The sequence below is a fragment of the Triticum aestivum genome, chromosome 3A, assembly GCF_018294505.1.
Source record: "Triticum aestivum cultivar Chinese Spring chromosome 3A, IWGSC CS RefSeq v2.1, whole genome shotgun sequence".
Classification (NCBI taxonomy): Eukaryota; Viridiplantae; Streptophyta; class Magnoliopsida; order Poales; family Poaceae; genus Triticum; species Triticum aestivum.
The window spans coordinates 719,981,619-720,006,261 of NC_057800.1; the positions used below are offsets into that span (position 1 = coordinate 719,981,619).

General features: G+C 46.1%; 2 protein-coding genes, 1 non-coding gene and 1 pseudogene across 3 annotated transcripts; 2 read left to right on the top strand and 2 right to left on the bottom strand.

Annotated features, from left to right (window-relative positions):
* The first annotated feature begins 5,990 nt into the window (after positions 1–5,990).
* Positions 5,991–6,063, top strand: TRNAK-CUU (transfer RNA lysine (anticodon CUU)). The gene has a single exon. It is a non-coding gene; the product is annotated as a tRNA-Lys (tRNA).
* A 2,786-nt stretch (positions 6,064–8,849) lies between these two features.
* LOC123059419 (probable calcium-binding protein CML31) lies at positions 8,850–9,637 on the bottom strand. The gene has a single exon (XM_044481996.1). It carries the CDS (start codon positions 9,533–9,535, stop codon positions 9,077–9,079), a length of 459 nt encoding a protein of 152 aa, XP_044337931.1. The 5' UTR covers positions 9,536–9,637; the 3' UTR covers positions 8,850–9,076.
* Positions 9,638–9,741: 104 nt separating this feature from the next.
* Positions 9,742–11,734, top strand: LOC123057254 (uncharacterized; annotated as a pseudogene).
* A 9,868-nt stretch (positions 11,735–21,602) lies between these two features.
* On the bottom strand, positions 21,603–22,390 carry LOC123063477 (probable calcium-binding protein CML31). The gene has a single exon (XM_044487269.1). It carries the CDS (start codon positions 22,286–22,288, stop codon positions 21,833–21,835), a length of 456 nt encoding a protein of 151 aa, XP_044343204.1. The 5' UTR covers positions 22,289–22,390; the 3' UTR covers positions 21,603–21,832.
* Positions 22,391–24,643: the final 2,253 nt, after the last annotated feature.

The window sequence follows — 24,643 nt, forward strand, 5'->3', positions numbered from 1 at the left end:
AGTAGTATTTTAGGACGCGATGAAATGGCTTCTGAGCTCATCTGTTTTCGAAGGTGAACAATAATGTAAAAAAAATACTAGAAAAAAATTCATATTATTGTTTTGCATGGAAGATGTATAAGTTTGTGACGTCCGTGCCAAAAATGCTAGATATCCAAATACCACAAAAATTTGGCACGACATCACACATTCGAACATCCTCCCTGCAATTGTTTCCCATTTTCTTTTGAAAAAAATTCTAGCATTTTTTTCGATTTTATTGTTCATCGAGACCAGATAAGCTCGGATGCAGACATGAATATTCACATCTCTAGACCCATTAATTTAGGGTAATGTTATTCAGCGAACCATCGCTAGACTAGGCGAAGGAGAGGAGCAGAGCCACTGCTTAAAAAAAAACCACGTCATTGATCGGTTGGTTGGTTAGTCTGTATGTGTGCCCAGTGCTAATGGAGAGCAGAGGATTTTTTGGGAGCTCATGAGTACGGATGAAAATGGAGTGGAAACTTTCCGTTTTTCTGGAGGAAAAATGAAAACGGAGAGAAAATATGAAAACGAAAACGGAAATTTGCAAAACGAAAGTGAAAATGGATTTTTTTATGCGAAAACGGAAACAAAAATAGAACGGTGTTTTCCGGTGGAACAAACGTGGAAACGGAAAGTTCCGTTTCCGTAAATATGGAATTTTTGTTTTTACTATAGACCTATGGCTACTTTGTAGTCCAACCACCAAACAATACAATAACACAATGAATTTGCTACCACACGTGTACTCAGCTTGATCGTATACGCAATTGTCAAGTACTATTACAATATTACACTAAGTTGCTAACATAATGATATTATTTTGTAGCCATGTTAACAATTCATTAAATTTGTTTGTTTTGCGTGTATTTCTCTATGATTCAGGGGGGGTTTAAGTTCCGGTCAACACTCACTTCCGTTTCCGTGTTTGCTTTGTATTTGCTTCATGTCCGTTTCTGGTAGTATCTGTTTCCGTATTCATTTTCGGGATGTCTATATTCATTTCCGCTTCTGCAAAAATATATGAAAAAAATGTGGTAGCACTCAGTTCCGTCCGTTTCCGCTCCGTTTTCATCCCTACTCGTGAGGGAGATGGACCATGCCTGCCTCGGTTGGTTGCCTTGTGGGGGTGGTGGTGGTCGATGTTATTACTTCAAACTTTTTGTAAGAGCATCTACAGTTCGACTTGACAAATTCGGCCTCTCAAATGCCCGTGGCAGCGGACAGTGACCGGTAACGCCTAAAAAAAAGGCATTCCACATCCGGATACTGATGAGGTCACCTACTACAGGTAGAGTCAAGAACCCATTATATGGGACCCACATAGGGCCATCATCACTATGGATAGGTCCTTGGACCATACAAACATTGGGATGCGTATATCACGAAGTTCACACAACCACGTTTTGGTAATCGAGCCAAATTCCGAGCTTCTGCGCGGTTATCGCATTTACCGACGCCCCTCGAGTAACACTCGTATCGAGCAAAAAATCTTGAATAAGTTGAAACAATTTTGAATTCAAACTCTCGCTCTATAGTTAAATATAGGCCACCTCTTACCTAGCCGTAGTACTGACCATGGCCCGGTGGTAAAGCGAACATTCCCTGAGAGACATGGGTTCGACTCTGGCCTCTCACGATTTACCTTTTGAGGGTGCAAAACTTAAAAAAAGCTGCCAATTTGCAAGCTGCGGTCTAATAGACACAAGGCCAGGGCAACGTACGTGATAATTATGAGCTAAATAACGATCTATATCAATTTCAAAAAAATTGAATTCAAAATTTGATTATAAATTCCGTCTGTTTTTTTTTTTGGAATTTCACGGTTACCGGTGCCCCTCGAGAAAAAAGGTCCACTTGAGATCCAAAACCTTGAGTGACAAGGCCAGCTCGACAGCACTCGGACGACCATCCGCTACTCGGCTGACGAACCATCACTCGGACCAAGGAGGCGAGCGGACAGATGGGAGCTACAACGGTCGAGGAATCCTAAATCATTCATTAAACAGAGTCAAGGCTCCCATTACCTGTAACTGCCGTAGTAGAGGCTCATCACACCTGTAACTGATGCATTCAGTGTCATTTAATGCCCCGGCGACATGGAAGACATGGGGTTGCGGCACACTCTATATAGCCGCACTCCCCTCCATAACTGGGCACGAGCAATCTTTGTAACCATACCCATGAAATCAAAACAAGCCTCGTGGCACGAGACGTAGGGTTGTCACCTCCGCCGAGAGGGGCCTGAACTCGTCAATCACCGAGTGTTACACATGCGTCGTAGCTAGGTTCTGCCCCTTATTCGTACCCCTAGCACTCATTGTCAAGATGGTAACCCCGACAGTTGGTTCTCACCGTGGGGCTAGGTGTCTAGCAAAATTTCATGGCATAGGTGGATTTCTCCATCATCATGTTAGCCGGCGAGGAAATCCATTTCAGGACGCTCTTCTTCATCGTGGACGACTCAGTGTGGCTTCGCGAGGCCCCGCGGGACGTGAAGGCGCTGCCTGTCCGCAGCGCGGAGCATTTTCGTGCGTCTTCCTACGGAGTCCTTCTCCACCAGCTCTCGGCTCCGTACCGAGTGGCCGCTTACCCTCCCATCGCACGCCGCTGCAAGCGTTCTGAGCGCTCGCGGCTGTAGTGCTGGATCATGGATGTTGTGGCCATCCAGGCCGCAGCAGAACATGTGGCGGCTCTCGAATTTAACGAGTCCACCCCCGAGCTGAACGGTGACCACCGGCTGAGCAGCCTGCAAGAGAGGATCAGGAAGAGGATAAACGCGAGGGAAAGCACCTCCTACATGAGGAGCGCGGTGGGTGCTTCTTTGAGGCCGGCATGTCGGCCAAGAGGATGGGCCTCGCCGACGACGAGCATATCGTCAAGATGAGGCCCTCCCTCACCACCAGGACCTCCACTGCGGACCAAGATGATCGTCCGTAGAGAGCATACATACATAGTACATAGGAAAAATTGATTGATGTTGGGGGAGATATATTACTAGTACTAAATATAGAAGATCAGCCAGCGTAGCCTAGCCAGTATCATATATACGATGTGCTCTCACTAAATGGAATGGAAGTGCTGTACCTGTAGGATGGATGGATTCCGCAATGAGGGTTTTTACGGTACCCTATACTGGTACCCTATACTGCTACTGGGAAGCGAGCAGTATATGTGTGATCCCATCGTGATTTTTAAGGATAGTACTACATACATCTCTGATTCATCAGAAAACTTACATTGAAAACTATTCTTGTTCATAAAGGGAATTGCTCTGGTGAGCCATCGTGCACGCCGATGACAACGGCGGTGATGACCAGGACACAAGCAGGTCGAGCAATATGCCTAGGTGAGCATTCTAGCACACGATGTGGTTGTCGATCTCACAGCAAAGGTAGATGAGCAGCTCCACGTCCCGCGAGATGCGGCCGAAGTAGAGCACTAGTAAAATGAAAAAAGACGACCATGAGCCTAGCGAGGACAGGGTTAGCACGAACTAGCACGAGGTTCCACCACGAGCAATGATACACTTACAGGCAGTTTTTAACAGACTTAAGCTTACGGAGAGGGGTGTCATTAAAAGATTGGAGGGAATGGAGCCCCACCCCAGGATTTGAGGGGAGTGGGATGAATTAGTCGCTGCCACCTCGGTTCCACCACGCTCGGGCACTCACCTAGCCGCAGCTCTTCGGGCGTATCCTGACCTCGTCGTCAACGGCGGCGAGCTCGTCCGCGACACAGGGTGGTTTGCCATGTGCTGCCGCCATGCACGAGGCACAGTAAGTGTGATGCTATGGGTGATGATGGGGTGCATGGCGACGGGCCATAACGTCATAACCGTAGAAGCATCTGTCCACGATCATGGTGGCGCGGCGGGCCGGCGGACGTGCGGTCGAAGAGGAGACGAGCGGCCGGGGGCATCTTTCGGAGGTGCAGAGAGTCACCGATTTAACAAGGAGAACGGCTGGGTCAGGTTGATCAATCTCGCCGGGTGAAGACTGTGATCTCCCCATAATAAACTGCAAGCACATATACCGGTGAACGAGAGACACGCAATACTAGCAATACTGCTGATCCGGTTTCACTAGTACAGATATCTAACTACCCTTGGATCTTTGCCATAAGACGGCCTGTATTCAATATCTTCGGCAATACATGGGCTGTAGTAAAACCAAACATTGCTACTGTGGTATACAAGCAATGCAGGGCAAACCTGGTAATAGTTTCAAAACCAAACTGAAGCCAACCCAAACCATACGACTCTACCTCTTCCATCCAAACCAATCCAATCCAAAATTTCACCATCATTATCCAGACCAAACCAAACTATGTACGTTTTCTAACCAGACCCGTCCAAACTATATTTCGTTTTTGGACTGAATCTGTGGTCTGAAACCATGGACACAAGAAGCGGGCGTGCTCGCCTACCCATGCTAGTGAGGATCGACGTGCTCGCCCACCCATCCGAGGGAGAGGATGCGAGGAGCCAAGGCGCGAGCACGCTGACGTGCACTCGTAAGCTTTTGTTGACATGGACGGACACGGGCGAGTGCCCGGCGAGCGTGCATAGTCCGCAGCCGGAGCCGGCGGGGAGCAGTGCGTTGATGAGGTCCGCCGGGATGCCACGGCCGGCCACATGCATGACACGGCCGCGGGCACGTCGGACACGCAGGTGACACTGAAGGGAGAGTCCGGGTTGGTGGCGTCGAAACCAGCCACGTCGACGATATCTTCAGACCGCACGTACTTCATCGGGATCACGGACAGACCACTCATGCTCAATGCCTCCATGCACGCCATTGATGGATGGACTGAATTGAGTTAAGTACGTGCGTGTGTATTGAGTGAAGCGAACTGGTAGATGGCCGTCTTGTACTATTTGATCGAGAAACTGAATTCTGTCCACAGATTGAAATGGTTTGAGACCAAATCATCTGTGTCCAGATCAAACCAGTCCAATCTAGTAGTTGACAGAATCCAAACTACACCAGATTATTTTAGATTCTCAGCCCATTTAAACCAACCAAACACAATCTAATAGAGAAACTAAATTGAAATTAAGGTTTCAGTCCAAACTATTCCCAGGGTTAAATGCAGCATTCCACCAGTCAGCATTCGGCAACGTCCCCTGCTGACACAGACCGAATATGTTGGATCCTTGCAGCGACCTGCATGCTGTTTATGAATTGTCATCAAGCAGGGCCAATATATAGTTCATCCTGACCATCACCGTGGAGTCGACTGGCTGGTTGAGACTTGTGACTATAGACCTAATTAGCAAAGCTAATTAACATGTCGATCTAAAAAGCCATGAAAAGTCAGGAGGCTAGGATCCTCTTCCTAGCTCGGTTGGCACCTGGTACACACTACATTACACAGAGCTCTCCGGTGCGTTGGCCACCTCGGTTGGTGCCTACTTGCGGCCGACTGCTTTTCGGTGTTCGTCTGCTCAAAAAGCTTCCAAGGGGGACCTTCCACGTATAGTACTTTATGCTGGCATCACCTGAAATTGGTGAAAAGGCCTTAGGGCATGTACAATGGTGGCATATGGTTACATATGCCCCATGACAAAAAGTAATTTGAGGCATCTACATTTAATTTTTCTCCCCAATGCAAGCTACCACCAGTGGACCTCATTAAGAAATAAAAAATAAAGACTCTAATACACATGCATCTCTATTTTTTACTCCAACCTTTTCAGCTTTTGTCACCGGACCACACTTTTTCTCTTCAAGCAGCCGCCTCCTGGAGAGGATCCTGCTTTCCTATCCAAACCTACTTTACGTCATATCCGATCCTACATGGCATGCGAGGCATCACCTTGAGGCTATGCATTGTACATGCCCTTATACTGCAGTGTATGTGAGTTGATTTGGATATGTGGCCAATGGGGGCCTTCCGTTTATAATACACATCACTTAAAACATGCCTTGATATATTTCCTAATTTTGAAACTTTATCAAATAGCCCGTCTAGCTCAGTTGGTAGAGCGCAAGGCTCTTAACCTTGTGGTCTTGGGTTCGAGCCCCAAGGTGGGCGTTTACCTTTTTTGCTGCATTTAATAGGAAAAAATAGTTGAAGTTGTTTCAAAAAACTTTCTGCCCTTTTGCTTTCAATTAATTCGCAAGTTCAATGTTTCGTATTGTTTTACTAAATAACCCCACTTTATCGTTTATTAGGTCGAATAAGGCGGAACAAATACAAACTGGTTATATGCGTCATAAAAGTGAAAGTTAAAATGAAAATATTTAAAGTTGTGATCTCTATAATCGCCTTTTGCATCTTGATTAAATTAAAATGTCCAACAAAAAAGATACCATCTTGTGGATGTTGACATCTGATGGTGTCTTCATATAAAATCTTTTTACAGACAACTTGTTATTGTAGACAATGGCTTCCAACAGAAATGTATGTGGAAAATAAAAGTTGCTCCTAAAATTAAAGTGTTTTATGGCTGATGGTTAAGAAGAGCATATTAACCAAAGACAATTTTCTGATGAGAGGTTGGATAGGTTAGCAAATGTTGTGTTCTTTGTGGTATTGTTCATCTTTTTTTCAAACACTTAGTTGCTAAATGGTTTGGAGTTTGTTCAAATGTGCTTTCGATTTGAGAAATCTTCCTGACAGCTTAATCACTTGTCTTCGTGTTTGGATTATATGTTTTTCAAAGATAAATAAGAATCTGGTATATATATGGAGGTGCATGAATAATATTGTGTTTGAGAGAAAACTTAATTATGATCCTATTATTCTCATCAAATTGATATGTCATTGGATATCTTATTGGGCCATTCTATAGATAAAGAAAATTGAAGGGTGCTCATGATGGGGTTAAGAGTCATACAAGATGTGGCAAATGAGGTGTATAGAGCTTAACAAGGGTGGAAACCAAAAGTTCACAGGAATCAGGGGCTGATGCTAGACTAGTGCTTTGGAGTTTTTCTGGAGGCTGAACTTTGCTTGGTGATGTCTATCCCCTAAATGCTGATGTCCGCTTTTGGTTTTATCTTATGTATTTGGCTCTAGGTTTGGTGCTGGTAGTTTCTAATGTTGCTGAGTTTATAACTCTGGTGTTTTATGTAATGTTTGTGTCCACTCTTGTTGTGGCGTTGGAGGCTAGATTCTTCATCTGGCGAGCTAATTTTCTTTCAGATGTTTTACCGCTTGGTTTGATGATGTTTTTAGCTTTGCTAAATTTGTTGGTGGGTGTTAGTTTGTGAGAACTGAAGCAGATTGTTTCTTCAATAGAAATCAAAGAGGAAGGCTCTCTTTTGCTTCAAAAATATAAGTTTATTGAATTTGCAATCTGGGTAAGTCAATTTTATGGGAGGAGGAACGGTCCGTCGAGGAAGAAAGTTGGAGGAAGAAGAAAGTTGAATCTTAATCTAGCAGGCCTAAAAATTGGCTTACCCAAAATATACTTTCAGGCAACTTAAGCATAGCCGGTCCCTAAATAATTTAGTAGGGGCCATTTGGATGTGTTTTGTTATATTGGATGCTATGAGTCTAAACTCTGAACAATACTTTATAACACTATCGGATATTTGGTTACTCCCTCATGAATGAAATAGCAGGTCCTGCATCCCTCCAAAGGTTTTTTTTTGAAAAATCACGGGGGGGGGGGGGGGGAGCTCCCCACCTGAATATATTTCTCAAGTTTGTAACCCATCGCGAGACTGATTACAAAGGGGAATTACATGAGCACGTGTAGTCGTGATAAGAGGTAGGAACGTTAGGAGGAGGCGCCCTGCTTGTGCACCGGTTTCTTCATTCGGTGCGTCCAGAGCATGAGATCATCCATAATTCGCCTGAGGGTGAGGATACTGTGATGATTTTATTGCTTGAAAGTCATAGCGTTTCTGGAATCCCAAATCTTCCATCGGATGATGAGGAGGACGGAGTGCCAGATTACCACATCCACTTGTGTAGGTAGACGGCAGTCCCAGAGTCCATCAATGATACTCGAGGGAGAGAGGCCGATCCGTTGCCAAATACGTTGTGAAAGCGGACAGTCTAGGAATATGTGTGAGCTGGTTTCACCATCATGCCCGCAGCGCGGGCAATAGTGAGTCGGTGACGATATGCTTGCGCTGAAGGTTGCTTTTTGAGTTGAGTCGATCCCGAAACAGGAGCCATGCAAAGATCTTCACGCGATTTGGAACGCGTGAAGACCAGATGGCAACGGCATGCACATCGTCGTCGTCATCGTGGGAGCCCATGGTTAGCGCGTATGCCGCCCTCATGGAGAAGCGCAGGCTACCATTGAGGCAGCGCTCGTCCGGTCCTGTCGACAACCGAAAATCCTGCAAGAGAGACAACAAAGCGCACAACTCGGTAGTAGCATCAGATGTTAGGCGGTTCCGTAGGATTGTTTCCAAACCGTGATTCAGGACAGCAGCCACACGAGCTAGTGGTATAGTGGTGTGTGAATACAGGCAGGGGAATAAAGTAGCAACGGGTTGGTTGTGTATCCAAGTATCAAGCCAGAAGTACGTATTAGTGCCAGAGTTTGTGAGTACAAAAGAGATGGCATGGAGTGCTGGCAGCTGTTGATTTATTGTTCGGCAAATGAAGGAGTGGCTATTTTGTGGAGCAATGAGGGCATTTGGGTGTTGTAAGGCAATCCACTCTAACCAATGTGTTTTGTCTGGCAAGAAAGCTTTTACAGCAAATTTCATAAGTAGCCATTTGTTTTGCTGATGAAGATTTTTTAGACCTAGACCACCACAGTTCTTTGGTTTACACATTTTTTGAGACAACCAAGCATTGAGCACCAGTGCAAGTTTCCTCTAAAGGGTTTGGAGCCCATGATGACAAGTCAACCCTTTCACATTCACATTTTCCATTCATTTCGGGCATGTGAATTCCTCAAGAAACACAAAATCCAATTACAAGAGCATCGACAATAGATCAACGACCGTGCATCATCGTTACAACTTCGTACTAGGACTATATATATAACAACCGAATGAACGAACGAACGAGCGAGCGAAGGAGCTTCTATGTGCCAGACGATACTAGGAGTATATGCTTGGGTCCAGGCGCTAGGTAGCTAGCTCATCATGATCTTGAACTCGTCGAAGCTGAGCACGCCGTCGCCATCGAGGTCGAACCGGCAGATCATGGCGCGGCACTCGCCGGCACCCCGCTCGGCGCCGAGCCTGCCGAGCATCCGCCCAAGGCTGGCCGGCGTGATGCACCCCTGCCCCTCCATCTCGTACATCCCGAACGCCTCCCTCAGCGCTCGGATCCTCAGCTCATCGTCCTCCTCCGCCGCGTCGCCCGCCCAGGCCGCCTGCTGTGCTAGCTCGAGGAACTCGGCCTCGCACAGCAGCCCGTCGCCGTCAGCGTCCGCGGACGCCACAAGCGCCTCGGCCTCCCCCGCCGGCACGTCCTCGCCGAGCGTCGCCCGCATGCACTCCCGCAGCTCCGCCGCCGAGATCCGGCCGTCCGCGTCCCGGTCCAATGACAAGAACAGCGCCCTCAGCTCGCCCGACTTCCTCGCAACCATTCTCGCCGGATGGTCGACGATAGAGAGGCTCTTATTAAGATGACTTTAGTCGTTGATCTTGATCCTGCCTGGGATTCCTCGATCCTCTGCTTCGCTATAAAGCTTGCGTTCTTGCGATGGATGATCTTGGAGGTGCGCGTGTGCATATATACTCGTGGCACGACGCGGTCCTTGGAAGCTTCACGGCATGCAGGGAGAGAGGAGAGATGGCGTGGTCGTCGTGGACATGCCGCGTCGCGGGTTATTCTTCTGGTCTCGTCTGCGTGGTCAACCACGGCATGCAGGTCAGTATTCTCCAGGAAATGGATTCGAAGCTTTCGCGTGGCATCCGTGTGTCGATTAATTCGAGAAACAAATAGAAGCACGCGGGGGAAGAAGCGGCGAAATCTATTGCTTGCGCGTAAAGTTGAGTCATCTATTTTGGAACAGATAGAGTAGGTTGGAGTCGCGTGTGTGGAGTGTTACTCTGGCCGGCCTGGCGTTCGCGTGGGTGGGTTCGTAAGCAAATTCATTCGATGTTGGCATCGTGCCACTGCTGTTGGATGGAGCAATTGTATTTTGTCAACTGTTTTGTTTGGAGCGTTGATGCAATGCGTACACATTTCACTTGCCTCCGTTCAATAATTGTGCGTGATTTTTAGATAGGCTCCGTTAGAGCATCCCAAAGCGGATCTTTAAACCGCCTACAACCGTTCAGAACTATATTTCAAAACTTGAATAGGTTTCACCGGTTCAGCACCAAACTATGGGATGCACAGGCAATGAAGCTCCGAAGTGGATACCGCCCCCAGCCGGTATTAGAAAGATCAATGTCGATGGTGCGGTCTCGAAGAACTTGGGCCAAGGGGCAGCAGCGCCTATAGCTTGCGATTCTTTTGGAAACTATCTTGGTTCGTCGGCATGAGTCTGTGAAGACGTGACGGACCCTGCGAGTTTGGAAGCTATAGCATGTTGTGAGGCGCTTTGTTTGGTGGAAGATTTACATTTGCAGAAGTTGTGAGTGGCATCGGATGCTCAGGGGGTGGTACGTGATATTACTGGAGCCAGCCGGTGCAGCTACAGTTCAGTGCTACATGAAATAGCAAGGCAGGAGCATGTTTGAGGAGGTGATCTCTGTTTATGAAGGGCGTGTTCAAATGGAGAGGCTCGCCTGCTAGCTAGATACTCGGTAAATTTAGATTCTGGTTGGCATGTATGGCTCATGGAGCCCTCAGATCCCTTTATTGTACCCAAAACTCTTTGTTATTGAATAAAGGCCGACCATATTTTCCCTAAAAAAAAAAGAGTACTGCTAGCCACTAGACTCAACGGCTGCTAATCTCCACTACTATTAAACAAGCCAACATAAACTTTCTTAAGTGCACCCCGTAATTACACCCAGAACACCGGACGACCCATTCACCACCGCACGATTAGTCCCACAAATCTGAATCTAACGACCATCATTGATCTAATAGTTTTACGGTGTGCACTTAGTAATTTTTAATGACTGACCGTACTCCACCACCCGCCCCCCAATCCAACGAGTTCCTGAAATCACCTCAACGATTTCCGCCCCCCGATCCAAGGAGTTCCTGAAATCACGTCAACAATTTCCTTCTGTGAACAGGCCTCCACACCACACCCGGCCGCTAATTAGTAATTACCCCTGAAGATCCCGGAGGCGAAGGAGCTGCGGCTGGAGGCGGAGTCCGCGCTGGAGCGGGGCGGCGTGTGTGTGCGACTGGCCGACATCGCCGCAATCGTCACGCGGAGGGCCGGGTCACCGTCGGGCGCAATCGGGACGAGAGCGAGGGGCCGCTCGAGCATACCGCCACCTACGCACCGCTTTCGGCGCCGCTAGATTTCGGCGGCATGGGCGACGTGTTAGAGGTCGTTGCCACGGCCACATGTGGCCAGTTGCTCGCCATGCGGGAGATATGGGGTGTGAGCCGTAGCCTCGGGGCAGCGAGCGGGGTGTTTGACCAGGTGAAGAGAGGCTCGTCGGGTAGATGCTGGATGCGAGGTAAGGGAGTTGGCTCAGCATGGGCGTGCGTGGCCGGCGGCCAGAGGGGCGCGCAGTGGCCTGAGCAAGAGGCCAGTGAGTCCCCTTCTCTGCTCGTGCCCTCTCTCCTCCTCCTTCCAGCAAAGGGCGAGTACGGGCCATGCGGACCGGAGCTTGAGGAGGGCAAGCACGGACGACGCCCGAACGGGGCTTGAGGAGGCAATGCGAATGTTGCTTGAGGAGAACGCGGGTGCAGACAAAGGAGAGTGTGCATGGCCGGAGGTTGAGGACGGCGGCGTCTATGTTGTGTCTGCGTGCTGTGTACTGAATAGTGGGTTGTGCCCTGAACTTTTGATGCACGCTGGTGTGCACTGATCCTTTGTTAGATATTCTGCTGCATAAGATTTCGTGGTGACAGACACTACATCACTACAAACTTGATGTGACACCTTCTCTCCTTGATTTCTCCCAAAAGTTTGACATTATTTGACCCATCAATCATAATCTCATGTTTTAGGGGAAATCCTAATCTCACCTCTAATACTAATATTTGACACAGATTCCTTAGAATGGTCATGTTAGCGACTTAACTCCTCTCTTTTTTGTCAGAATCCTTCAGAAGTTGAAGCCGAGCATAAAAGTTTGGAATATTTTTCCTAAAAGCAACCAAGAGATACCCAGGTCCCAGGGCCTGATCAGGTGCAGGTTGTGTCGCTCGGCAGAAAAAAAAAGGCAACAGCTTTGGCCTTTTGATTCTCTTGAGTGCTTTGTTTCCGTGGAAATCTGGATAAATCAAAGACAACAACATAGCCTAATTATTTTTCCATTTTTAATGGATATTTTATAAACAAACAGAACATCTATATGTAAATTTAGAAAATATAGTTTTATTGAAACATTCATATTTCTGTTCTTTGGGAAAATCGAACGCACGATGTTCCTATTTATTACCACTGTCCAGCTTTTTCAGTTGTTGGAATTTTTTAATAAAATTTTGCTAAAGCACATCTAGATGTGCCATAAGTATTGCACATCTAAGTCCTATGTCATTGATCTTACGTTGAGATTCGTGTGGATATTTTTTTCTTTTTTCTTTTCCTCTCTATACTTGATTCACTCACTTAGATGTGCAATAATTAGAGCACATCTAGATGTGCCCTATAGACTTATTGCATCAGAAGTTTGTATAGGTTAGTTACTCCTCTCCGCAAAGGAAATATCCTCCCGTGTTAAAAAAAAGAAAATATCCCCCCTTCAATACAACAAATAAATTCAATATTCTTCCGCTAAATGAAAAATGTTAGTTTATTATTAGTACATTATTATCATCTATTGAATGTGTAATATTTATAAGTAGTGCATCACTATATTTTTTATTTTAATGTTTATCTATTAACTAGGATGAACATGTATTATCTTTTTAAAAAATATGTGCGTTGCACGTGCATGCTAACTAGTACCTATTATAGGCGCAAATAGTTTATGAATTAACACTAACGGCACATTCAATGTTGCAGAATTCCTTCCTGCATGGTACAGAATTTTGAATTATTTACAAACATTTCGGAAAACATGACCAGGTTTCTGAAAAACAAATCTGAATAAAATTTGAAATTTCTATACATTTTTTGAAAAACATGAACATTATTGGAAAGTTCCAAGATTTTTAAATAACAGGAACAAAATTTTAAAACTAGATCATTTTCCAATATAACGAGAATTTCCTTGCAAATGTGAACATTCTTTAAAATTCCTCGTTTTTTTGAATTTATGGAAAAAATTTAAAACATCCAGAATTTTTCAATTTGTGACTTTTTCCTAAACGAGTTTTTTTAAAATTCCCCGAGTTTTATGAAATTTTCGAACAAATTTTAAATTATTCGTTTTGATATTTGGGTACAAACTTTGAAAACAAGGATATTTTTTTAATTCCCAAAGAATATTCAAACTCCACCAAACGTTCTTGGTATTTGCGAACAAATTTTAAACATGAATAATTTTTTAACTTATGAACAAAATTGGACAACAAGAACATTTTTTTGAAATATCCGAGCATTTATTTTATTTTGTGAGTATTATTTTATTTCTGAATATTTTTATAAGCAAATTTTTTTAACATATCCGAAGAGAATTTAAAACGGGAACAATTCTTAAATTTGGGACAAATACTTGAAAATACAACATTTTTAAATTTTATGTAGATTTAAAAAAATAAACATGAAGAAAAGGAAAAGGAAAAAAAGAAGAATAAAAAGAAGAAGAAGAAAAATTGAAAAAAAAAGGAAAACCAAAATATCAGAAAAGAAACATTAAGGTAAAAACATCGATAAAGGTTCGCAAAAGGTCCCTCAGCGACCAGTTTACTGTAGCAAACTGGTCTATTCCCACCATTTCTTTTCTCTTTTTTCTGTATGTTTTTGTTTCTTTTTGATTTTTCCTTTTTTTTGTTTCTTTTTTATTTCTAAAAAATCATGCTTTTAAAAATATGTTCCAAGTTTCAAAAAAATCTTTGCATTTTAATTTTGTTCATTAAATACAAATATTCATAACTTGCATACGGTATCGAAAATCGTGCAAACCAGCCATGAATGCCTACCATGGGCATGTCCACCTGCGTGCAACAAATGGCTTCATTTCAAGAATGGCAAGAAATAGACCATATTCAACGGAGGATGTCCGAGTGGATAGAATGCGCTGTCTAAGAGCACTTTGTTTTTTGACAACCTTCGAAATGACTCCAAAAATTCTCATGGACTTGTATGAACTTTTTTAAAAACCATGCCAAGTTGTTTGAATTTTCGACAAGTTTTGCATTTTCTAAAGTTTTCTCGGTTAAAAAAGGCCGATAAATGGCTAGACATATCGCAACATGCATATGACGCCTGAAGTGGTTCAAATCTAGCATGGATGCCTATCATGGGCATGACCACCTGCTTGCAAAGGTTCGGGTCATTTGAAGGATGTCCTAAAATACACCATGTTCAATAGAGAGTGTTCGGGTAGGCCAGAAGGGTCTATTTGAAAGCACATTGTTTGGAAATCTGTCAAATGGCCTCAATTTTTTTCCACTAGCTTGTATGATTAACTCAAGGCACCATACCAAGTTGTTTGGATTTTGACATGTTTTGCATTTTCTAGGGTTTTTTCCGGTGAAAAAAGGCAAATACATGGTCGGACGTGTTGCAACGTGCGTATGGTGTCAGAAGTCGTTCAAATTAGGCATGGATGCCTAACATGGGCATGACCACATGCTTGCAAAAGTTGGGGCCAGTCTTCAGATTTCCGAAAAATACTATGTTCAACATAGAGTGTTTGGGTAGACCAGAAGGGTTCGTTTGGGAGTACCTCGTTTCTCGACATCCCTTAAATGTCCCCAATTTTTTTGATGGCCTTGTATGACCAATTCGAATGTTTTCCCTAATTAGAATGCTTCTGTTATTTGCAATTTCTGTCACTGCCAATGAACATTTTGTTATGTCCTAACCACTTCTTGAAATTTATCAACAATTCTGAATTTAAAATTGTGTATGAAATTTTACAAACTTGATCACTTTTTAAAAAATTCCCAACAATAGATGAAATGTTTTGAACACAAATTGAAACGACATACTTTAAAAAATCAAATTTTTATGAAACAAAAACATTTCTTAAATTTGTGAATATAAATTCAAAAACGGGAACATGTTTTAGAATTCTAGAATATTTTCTACAACTGTAAATAATATTTGAAAACAAGAACATTTTTTGGTATTGAAACAATATTTCAAGTTTTTGAAGAAATTTCAAACAGAATAATAAATTTCAAAACAGAGAAAAATGAATTGACGAAAATATCAAATAATAATGAAAAAATAGAAAAGGAGAAAAAACGCTTAGACCTTTGCCCAAGTATGGTGGCCTCGCTCCAGTCCGGCGCCTGTTGGGCCTGCCCCAGCATTCGCAGATTTGAAAAAAAAAACATCAATTTTGAAATTTTATGTTGATTTTGTAAAAAATTACCTAAAGAAGTTGCAGAAAAAAGTTTTAGAAGTCGAAAAAGACTGAGAAATTTCAGAAAAATTCACGAATTTGATTTTTTATTTTAAAAAGTTCACGCATATGATAAAAAGAAAAAAAAGAACGAAAAAGAAAAAGAAATAGGAATAAAAATAACATAACCCGTTTAAAAAAAAGAAAAACGTAAAGCATCCACCCGGTGGCGCCCTGCTATCCATCACAAATGTGTTGCGTGTCCGACTGGCTAGCGTTGTTGCCCGTTATTCTAAAGACATGTGATTTGTGTAATCAGTAAGTGCATAGAGTGATCCCGGCCGGGATTGTCAATTTTCTGACGTACCAAATTGATCTAAGCGGATTCAGGGTTTGGATTGATCAGAATCCGTGAGTACAAGGTATCAATTTTGAGGATTAAGAGGTTAGGGTTTAATTCCAACTAATCATATGAAATTAAGGTTTAAAACAGACTTTACTCGAGTACTAGTAGTACTCTGGCTGCGCCCGCACTCGCGTGCGTGGGTTCGTAAGCACATTCATTCCGTGTCGACATCCTTCCACTGTTGTTGGATGGAGCCATTGTATTTTGTCAACGGTTTGGGTTTTTAGACACGACGCAGACGCTTATATATACACACACATGTGTATACTCACCTCTATGAATATACGCGCACACCCTACCCCTATGAGTACCTTCGACAGGCTGAGCCGGCATATCGTCTTAAGATTTATGGAGTCACCACAGGCATCTCGTAGTCGACGGAAATGTCTCTTTCGCTGAACACGCATCACTGAAAATTCTTAAATAAACCAAAGATAATGCGAGCATCAGGACTTGAACCTTAATGGGCTGAAATACCACAGTCCTCCTAATCATCTAACCACATATTGGTTCGTGTCACAATTTGGTTGGGAGTATTGATGCAACGCGTACTTGCCTCTTGGTTTGTTAAAAAAATCACTTGTCTATGTTCAATAATTATGCATGTTTTCCAATAGAATTGGTTCCGTTAGGAGTTAAGATTTAGATATAAGTTGGTTTCTGTCTCTCCCGTGCTAGTCACGGCAGTAACAAAAAGGCCATGCTATTTGTCATAACATCCAGATTCACATGCATGGGGAAAATGAACGTGCCATGGTAGAAAAATAATATAATTGCCATGTGATGTAAGAAAACTTGTCTTGGTTAATAAAAAACATTGCAAAAAGAGAAAAATATGTTTTTTGCCATGGTTATGATTTTTTTTTGCCATGCATGGGACCATGAAAAAACTAAAGTTGCCATTGATATGAAAATAAATTTGCCATCTGTATAAAAATAAATTTACCATGTCTTTAAAAATAGATTTGCCATGGTCATGGAAAACAAAAAATTGTGATGGATTTGAATATAAATTTGCCATGGTTGAGTATTTCAATTTTTCATGAGCTATGAAATTAAGTGAACTCTTATTCATGGAACATTTGAATTTATATTCTCTAGCTGATGGAAAAAATGAGAAAAAACAAAAAGTACATTGACATGGGAAATCTTTTAAAAAATACCATGAACATAGTTTGTTGACATGGCAAAACAATCTCTATTTGATGGCAGACGATCTCTAACATTGCCATGTGTATGAAAAAGGAACAATCTCTAATTCATGGCAAAAGTGATAAAAATGTGGTCATGCAAAATTTAGGATTTTTTTTCTATAATTTGTTGCAAATCCATAAAGATCGTAGTACATATACAAAGAAGATATAAGTACCATGGAAATTTTGTAGACTGATAGCCATGGCAATTTTGCAATGCAACATATAAAAAGTGTCATATGATCATGGCCAAAAATGCATACTAATTGGCATGGAAATTTTGCAGAATGTGAAATTGGGTGAAAATTGCGATCAAAATAAGACTAATTGCTATGGCATTTTACATATTATAAATTCTGGTGGAATTTGCCTTCACGAAATAGTGACTAAACCTGTCAAAAAATATAAGGAACCATGGGAAGAAAACATAAAGCTATGTACAGATTGTGAACTTTGCCAACTAAAAACCATGTACTTATGCAAATTTGCCATGGCATTTTGACATGTTACCCGGATGATAGATGAAGCATAAAAATGATTCACCATCACCCACGTGCAGATCAGAGCTAGCTGGAGGACAAGCATTTGGCGGAGCACATCAACCATGTGCGCGCACACAGCTGCGGGCTCAACTTTTTTTGCCAAGTCCTACACAAATGCCAAGTTCTATCTCAATTTGCCATGTTCGACATTTACAATAAAATTGTCATGTTCGACTCAACATTTACCAAAGACAACAATAAGTCCAAAATCTAAATTCACTAAAATAGTATCGGAATATGCTAAATGTTCAACAATTTGCCATGTTCTACTCAATTTGCCACATCGACATTTTCAACTAAATTGTCATGTTCTAGTGGGAGTTAGCACAAAAGAGCATCTAGAGATTTATTCAAAGTAGCCACACTTGGGAAAAAAGGACATAGGAGGATTGACGTTGTGTGGGGAGACCTAGTGGACGGGTGGACGACCTCGCCGCCTTCGAGCTCTTCGGGTGCGGGAGAAGGCCGGGGCGCTGTGAAGACGCCAGAAAAAACCGGGAGTAGGGGCTTCCACTCGACATTGGCCATGGGCAACCACCGTACCGTCGCAGCTCCCGGCAACGAGCAGAAGGTGTCGTTGGCCAGGGGTAGCCGCTCCTGCCGCCGCATCCGCCTCTCACACTGCTTCAGCCGCCCCTATTGCCACAAGACGTCCTCCGTGGTCCGCGCGCCGATGCCAGAGCATAGCTCCTTGAATTGTCGGTGAAGGGATAAGGTGGTGCTGCGGGGGTGGGGGAGGTTCACTCAGTTGCTTCGATTCGGTATTGAACGACCTCCAGAGGCTGGCCATGACCTAACATGTGCCAAGATTTGTGCTAGCGGATGTAGCGGCCAAAAATTCGTTCTCTGGGACGACCCAAAAATCAGATGTCGGATTTTTAGCATTAGCGTAAATAAATAGTTTGGGCATCTGAATTCGCAAAGAAACCCACAATCCAATTCGAAAAGCACGATCGATGGAGACCAAAGATATTCACATAGATCAATTACTGTCTGTGCATCACCATTACAACTTTGTAGTTTGTACTAGTACCATATAACTGTTGGGTCAAACCTTGTCTCGGAGGCATGCATGCAGCGGCAGCAGCAGCAAATACTTTGCTAGGAAGTATTGGGCATGTCGGCAGCATGCAGCACCGGCGGCAGCAGTAAAAGAGGAGAGAAGTTACTTCAGTTGCCGTAACTTAGTAGCTAAGCAAATGCTAGATGTAAGCAGTGACGTGTCATAGGATATGACGTATGTGCTTAGATCAATTAGAACAGTAGGTCGGTTTGTAAGTGCTATATAAAGAGCACCACTCCACCCGGTTGGAGAAGGCCATTCCAATTTCATTACAAGGCATTTCCTCCTTCTAGTACCACCGTGTGTGCTCCAAGCCTCAAGTGCTGTGTACTAGTACTACTACTACTACGTGTGTGTGTGATACACTAGTGAGTGTGTGAGTAGTACGTGTGTGTGCTCATCCACCGGTCATCTATCAGTGTACTCGAGTGCTAGCGAGTAGTTCTGGGCTGACAATTGGTATCAGAGCCTCTGGTTGTGGTAGCCATGGCCGGTGGTAAAGGAGTTCAGCAGCGCACCACCTCGGGTGGTTCCCAGGCGCGGCCATCACAGGACGGCTCCCAGTCGCCGGCTCCGGAGGAGCGGCGAGGGCGCAGCCGCTCCAGGCGCGGCCATCGCGGTGAGGTCGTGGTTAGGGAGGTCGTGCGCGAGACCGCGGTCAGTGGTAGCGTACCCATCACCTTCCCGATGCTCACGCGCTCGAACTACAGCGAGTGGGCGTTGATCATGGAGTGCAACCTCCATGCGGCGAGCCTCTGGGCTCCTATGGAGGACGACCTGGTCGAGAGAAAGGAGGAAAGGAAAGCGGTGGCGGCACTCATGCGCGCCACGCCGCCGGAGATGCACGGCATGCTCGCAGCGAAGGCAAGCGCCAAGGAGGCGTGGGAAGCCATCCGTACCCAGCGCCTCGGCAGCAACCGCGTGCGCGAGGCGAACGCGCAGAAGCTGCGGGCGGACTTCGAGAACATCGCCTTCAAGGAGGGCGAGCTCGTCGACAACTTCGCCATGCGGATCTCCAGCCTTGCGTCACAGCTCCGCGCGCTCGGCGACACCATGGACGACGCGAGAGTCGTGCGGAAATTTCTCCGCGTCGTTCCACCTCGTTTCGCTCAGGTAGCGGTCTCCATCGAGACTTTGCTTGACCTGAGCGAGCTCTCCATCGAGGAGCTGACGGGCCGGTTGCGGGTGGTCGAGGACCGCCTTGATGACGGCCGCGAGAGCTTCGGCGGCGGACAACTCCTATTCTCGAAGAAGTGGGAGGCGAGGAAGCGTCAAGGACGTGGTGGCGGTGCCCAGAGCAGCGGAGGCGGCACCGGCAGAGGCGGCGGTCGCACCCAGGGTGGAGCCGGACGAGGTGCCGGCAACGACGACCGAGACAAGTGCCGATATTGCAGCATCAAGGGCCACTGGGCCCGTGAGTGCCGCAAGAGGATGGCTGACGAGGATGCCGCAGCCGCGGCGAACCTCGTCGAGGCTGAAGAGGACGATGGGCCAGCAATGATGATGGCTTGCGTCGAGACCATGCAGGAGGGCCTAGCGCCTTCGGAGACCATGGCCCCGACAAGCATCGAAGCCGTGCAGGAGGGCGCAACACCTCCGGCAACCACGGTGCCGGCAATCGTTAAGTCCGTGCGGGAGGCACGAAGCTCTTCAACTAATCCCCTCCCCACATCGGTAGCGCTCTCCCCGACAACAACGTTCTCGGGAGACTACGATTGGGAGGAGATGAAGACCCGGGTGTGGGGGGGGGGACACCCCGGCAACCACGTTCCCTGCGACGCTGGTCAAGCCCGTGCAAGTTGGCATGGCAATCGCGGCCCCGACATCCTCGGGACCCGACAAGCCCATGCAAGTTGGCACGGCAAAGGCGTACCCGACATCCTCGGGACCCAATAAGCCCGTGTCAGGAGGCACGGCAACGACGCATATGGTGGGCCATGTCCCAACCATGATGCTGGTGACCAGTGAGACCGTGCAAGAGGCACGACACTCTCAGGTCGGCCATACCCCGACAACCAGGTTCTCGGGGTTCTGCAAGCCCGTGTGGGCAACACGGCAGTCTTCGACGGGCCTCAACAGCTGGGAGGCCATGAAGAGAAGGTCATGGGGCGGCAAGGCCTCGACCGTGACTCTGGCGACCATCGAGGCTGTGCAGGAGGCGCGGTGCTCTATGGTCAGCCATGCAGCAACCCTGACGCGCTCGGGGTCCATCGAGTCCGTGCAGAAGGCACGACTCACAACTGTCGGAGGAGATCCGACAAGCAAGTTTGATGGGAAGAGCACCAAGGACTCCGCTACCCTGAGAGGAGCCACTCCGGTCAGTGTGGCGTCCAGCACAACGACCCCGGGAAGGGAGTTCCCGGGCAGTGCGGTGTCCGGCACAATGACCCCAGGAAGGGAGTTCCTGGGTAGTGCGATGTCCGACAAGTCATCCCCAAGAAGGGAGTTCCTGGGTAGCATGACGTCCGACACGATGACCGCGGGAAGGGAGTTCCATGGCATTGTGACGTCAGGAACCACACGACAAGATCGGGATCATGGAAACAAGCTCCTTCGACAAGGTTGAGGAGGAGATTGTTGGGTCAAACCTTGTCTCGGAGGCATGCATGCAGCGGCAGCAGCAGCAAATACTTTGCTAGGAAGTATTGGGCATGTCGGCAGCATGCAGCACCAGCGGCAGCAGTAAAAGAGGAGAGAAGTTACTTCAGTTGCCGTAACTTAGTAGCTAAGCAAATGCTAGATGTAAGCAGTGACGTGTCATAGGATATGACGTATGTGCTTAGATCAATTAGAACAGTAGGTCGGTTTGTAAGTGCTATATAAAGAGCACCACTCCACCCGGTTGGAGAAGGCCATTCCAATTTCATTACAAGGCATTTCCTTCTTCTAGTACCACCGTGTGTGCTCCAAGCCTCAAGTGATGTGTACTAGTACTACTACTACTACTACGTGTGTGTGTGATACACTAGTGAGTGTGTGAGTAGTACGTGTGTGTGCTCATCCACCGGTCATCTATCAGTGTACTCGAGTGCTAGCGAGTAGTTCTGGGCTGACAATAACAATCGAATGAATGAACGAACGAGCGAAGAAGCTATATGCAAGATGGAACTGATGTATCATTGGTTCCAGGCGCGAGGTCCCTAGCTCATCATGATCTTGAACTCGTCGAAGCTGAGCACGCCGTCGCCGTCCAGGTCGAACCGGCAGGTCATGGCGCGGCACTCGCCGGCGCCCCGCTCGGTGCCGAGCCTGCCGAGCATCCGCCCGAGGCTGGCCGGCGTGATGCACCCCTGCCCCTCCATCTCGTACATCCCGAACGCCTCCCTCAGCGCCCGGATCCTCAGCTCGTCGTCCTCCTCCAACGCGTCGCCCGCCCAGGACGCCTGCTGCGCCAGCTCGAGGAACTCGGCCTCGCACAGCAGCCCGTCGCCGTCCGCATCCGCCGACGCCACCAGGGCATCGGCCTCCTCCGCCGGCACGTCTTCGCCCAGCGTCGCCCGCATGCACCCCGGAAGCTCCGCCGCCGAGATCCGGCCGTCCGCGTCCCTGTCGAGCGACGCGAACAGCGCCCTCAGCTCGCCCGACGACGCCACCATTCTCGCCGGATGGTTGACGCTAGAGAGGCTCTTAGTAAGAGTTTAGTACTAGTTGATCTTGATTCTGCCTGGGCTTCCTAGATCCTCTGATTGCTATAAAGATTGCGCTGCAGCCATGCATGATCTTGGAGGTGCGGGTGTGCATATATACTCTGGGCGCAACGCATTCCTTGGAAGCTTCCCGGCATGAGGAGAGATGCCGTGGTCGTCATGGACAATGCCGTGTCGCCGGAAGTACCTTTCTACACCCAGGAGCAAATGCTCCTGGTATGAATAGTAAAATTTAAAAACTAAAAAAATGTTCAAAAAATTCTGAAACTTTTTTTTTGACATACTTTCACAAATGTTTGATGTGCATGCAAAATTTCATTGCGAAATCACATTGGTGGAAGGCGTGCCAAAAAAAACAAAATCAGAGCTCCAAAATGCTTTTGTAAGTAACATTTTCAGAGCATCGATTTTGTTTTTTTTACCACGCCTTCCATCAGTGTGATTTTGCGATAAAATTTTGTAGGCACAACAAACATTTGCGAAAGTATGGCACAAAAATTTTTCAGAATTTTTCGAATTGTTTTTGAATTTATTTGATTTTACTGTTCACACCAGGAGCATTTGCTCCTGGGTGTAGAAACTCCACGTCCCCGTGTCGCGGGGTTTGACTGCGGGTTATTCTTCTCGTCTCCGTGGTCAACACATTCCTTGAAAGCTTTCGCGTGGTGTCCGAGTGTCGATTAATTTGAGAAACAAAGAAAAGCCGAAATCTGTTGCTTCGTTCCGGGAGAGGAAAAGCCGGAAGATGAGTGTTTTTTCCCCCCGAAAAGTTGTTTTCCCCTGAAAAGATGTGTGTTGGTTGCGCGTGCGTGCGGTCCGACTTGGCAAAAGGGGTCGGCGTCGGTTGGCGTCGCGTGTAGTCTTCTGGCCCGTCCCCGCGTTCGCGTGCGTGGATTCGGAAGCAAATTCATTCCACGTCGGCATCGTGCCACTGCTGTTTTTTTAGCCTTTAATACAGACACAAGCGCTCATATACACGCGTATACACTCACCGATATGAACGCACACACATACCCTGCCTCTATGAGCATCTATGAAAGACTGAGCCGGCATATCATCTTGAAATTTACGAAGTCACCATAGGCACCTCGTAGTCGACGGGAACGTCTCCTCCCACTGAATGCGCATCGCTGGAAATCCTTAAATAAATCCAGAAATAAATGCGAACACCAGAATTTGAACCCTGATGGGTTGTGATACCACAGTCCCTCGTGCCACTACCGTTGGATGGAGCAATTGTATTTTGTCAACTGTATCGTTTGGAGCGTTGATGCAACGCGTACACATTTCACTTGCCTCCGTTCAATAATTGTGCATGATTTTTGAGATATGCTTGGTTCCGTTAGGTCATCTTCAAAACGGGTCCTTAAATAGTCCACAACCGTTCGGACGGCATGGTCCGAACGTGGTTAGCCATTGAACACGGGTCTATATCGATCCGCCCATCGGGGCGGACGCATTTTCTGCAAAGTCGAAACAAAAGTGAGAGGCTTTAAGGGAGTCTGAACAGTAGCCATGCAAGACTTCGACACCCCCGGCCACCCAAAACTCATCCCGGACCCCATGCATCTATCCTTTCATTTTTCTCTACATCCGTTTTCTATCTCGCCTCCGCCACCGCTCCACCACTCCAGCAGCCCAGTCACACCCTTGCTGGAACTCGACGACTCCGTCTCCTCCAATGCTACACCCGGGCTCCACGCTCCTTCTTCTCTGCCACAATCATGATTCAATTATTCTCATCAATGATAGAGTGTTGATGCGGGGTAAGAATCATAGAGCATGTAGCAAACGAGGTGTATAGAGATTCACAAGGACGGAGACTAGGAGTTCTCAGGGATCAGTGGCTAATACTGGACTGATGCTTTGGATTTTTTCTGGAAGCAGACTTTTGCTTGGTGATGTCTTTCCCATGGATGCCAATGTCTTCTTCGAATTTACCTTCTGTATTTGTATTTGTGGTTTTGCTCCAGGTCTTGTGCTGGTAGCTTCTAGTGTTGTTGAGTTTAAAACTCTGGTGGTTTGTGTAATATGTTTGTGCCTGCCCTTGTTTGTGGTGTTGGAGACTCTAGGTTCTTCCTCTGCTGAGCTGTTTTTTTTTCAGATGTTTTGCTTCTTCGTTTGAAGATGTTTTTAGCTTTGTTGTATTTGCTGGTGGGAGTTAGTTAGTAAGATACGAACCAAATTAACTCTTTAATAGAAAATCAGAGAGGAAGGCTGTCTTTTGCTTAAAAAAATGTAAGTTCATTGAATTTGCAATTTGGGTAAGACGGTCTTGTGGAAGGAGGAACGGCCGGACGAAAT

Coding starts and splice junctions, on each gene's coding strand:
- LOC123059419 (XM_044481996.1), bottom strand. CDS start 9,535: ATGGTTGCGAGGAAGTCGGGCGAGCTGAGGGCGCTGTTCTTGTCATTG.
- LOC123063477 (XM_044487269.1), bottom strand. CDS start 22,288: ATGGTGGCGTCGTCGGGCGAGCTGAGGGCGCTGTTCGCGTCGCTCGAC.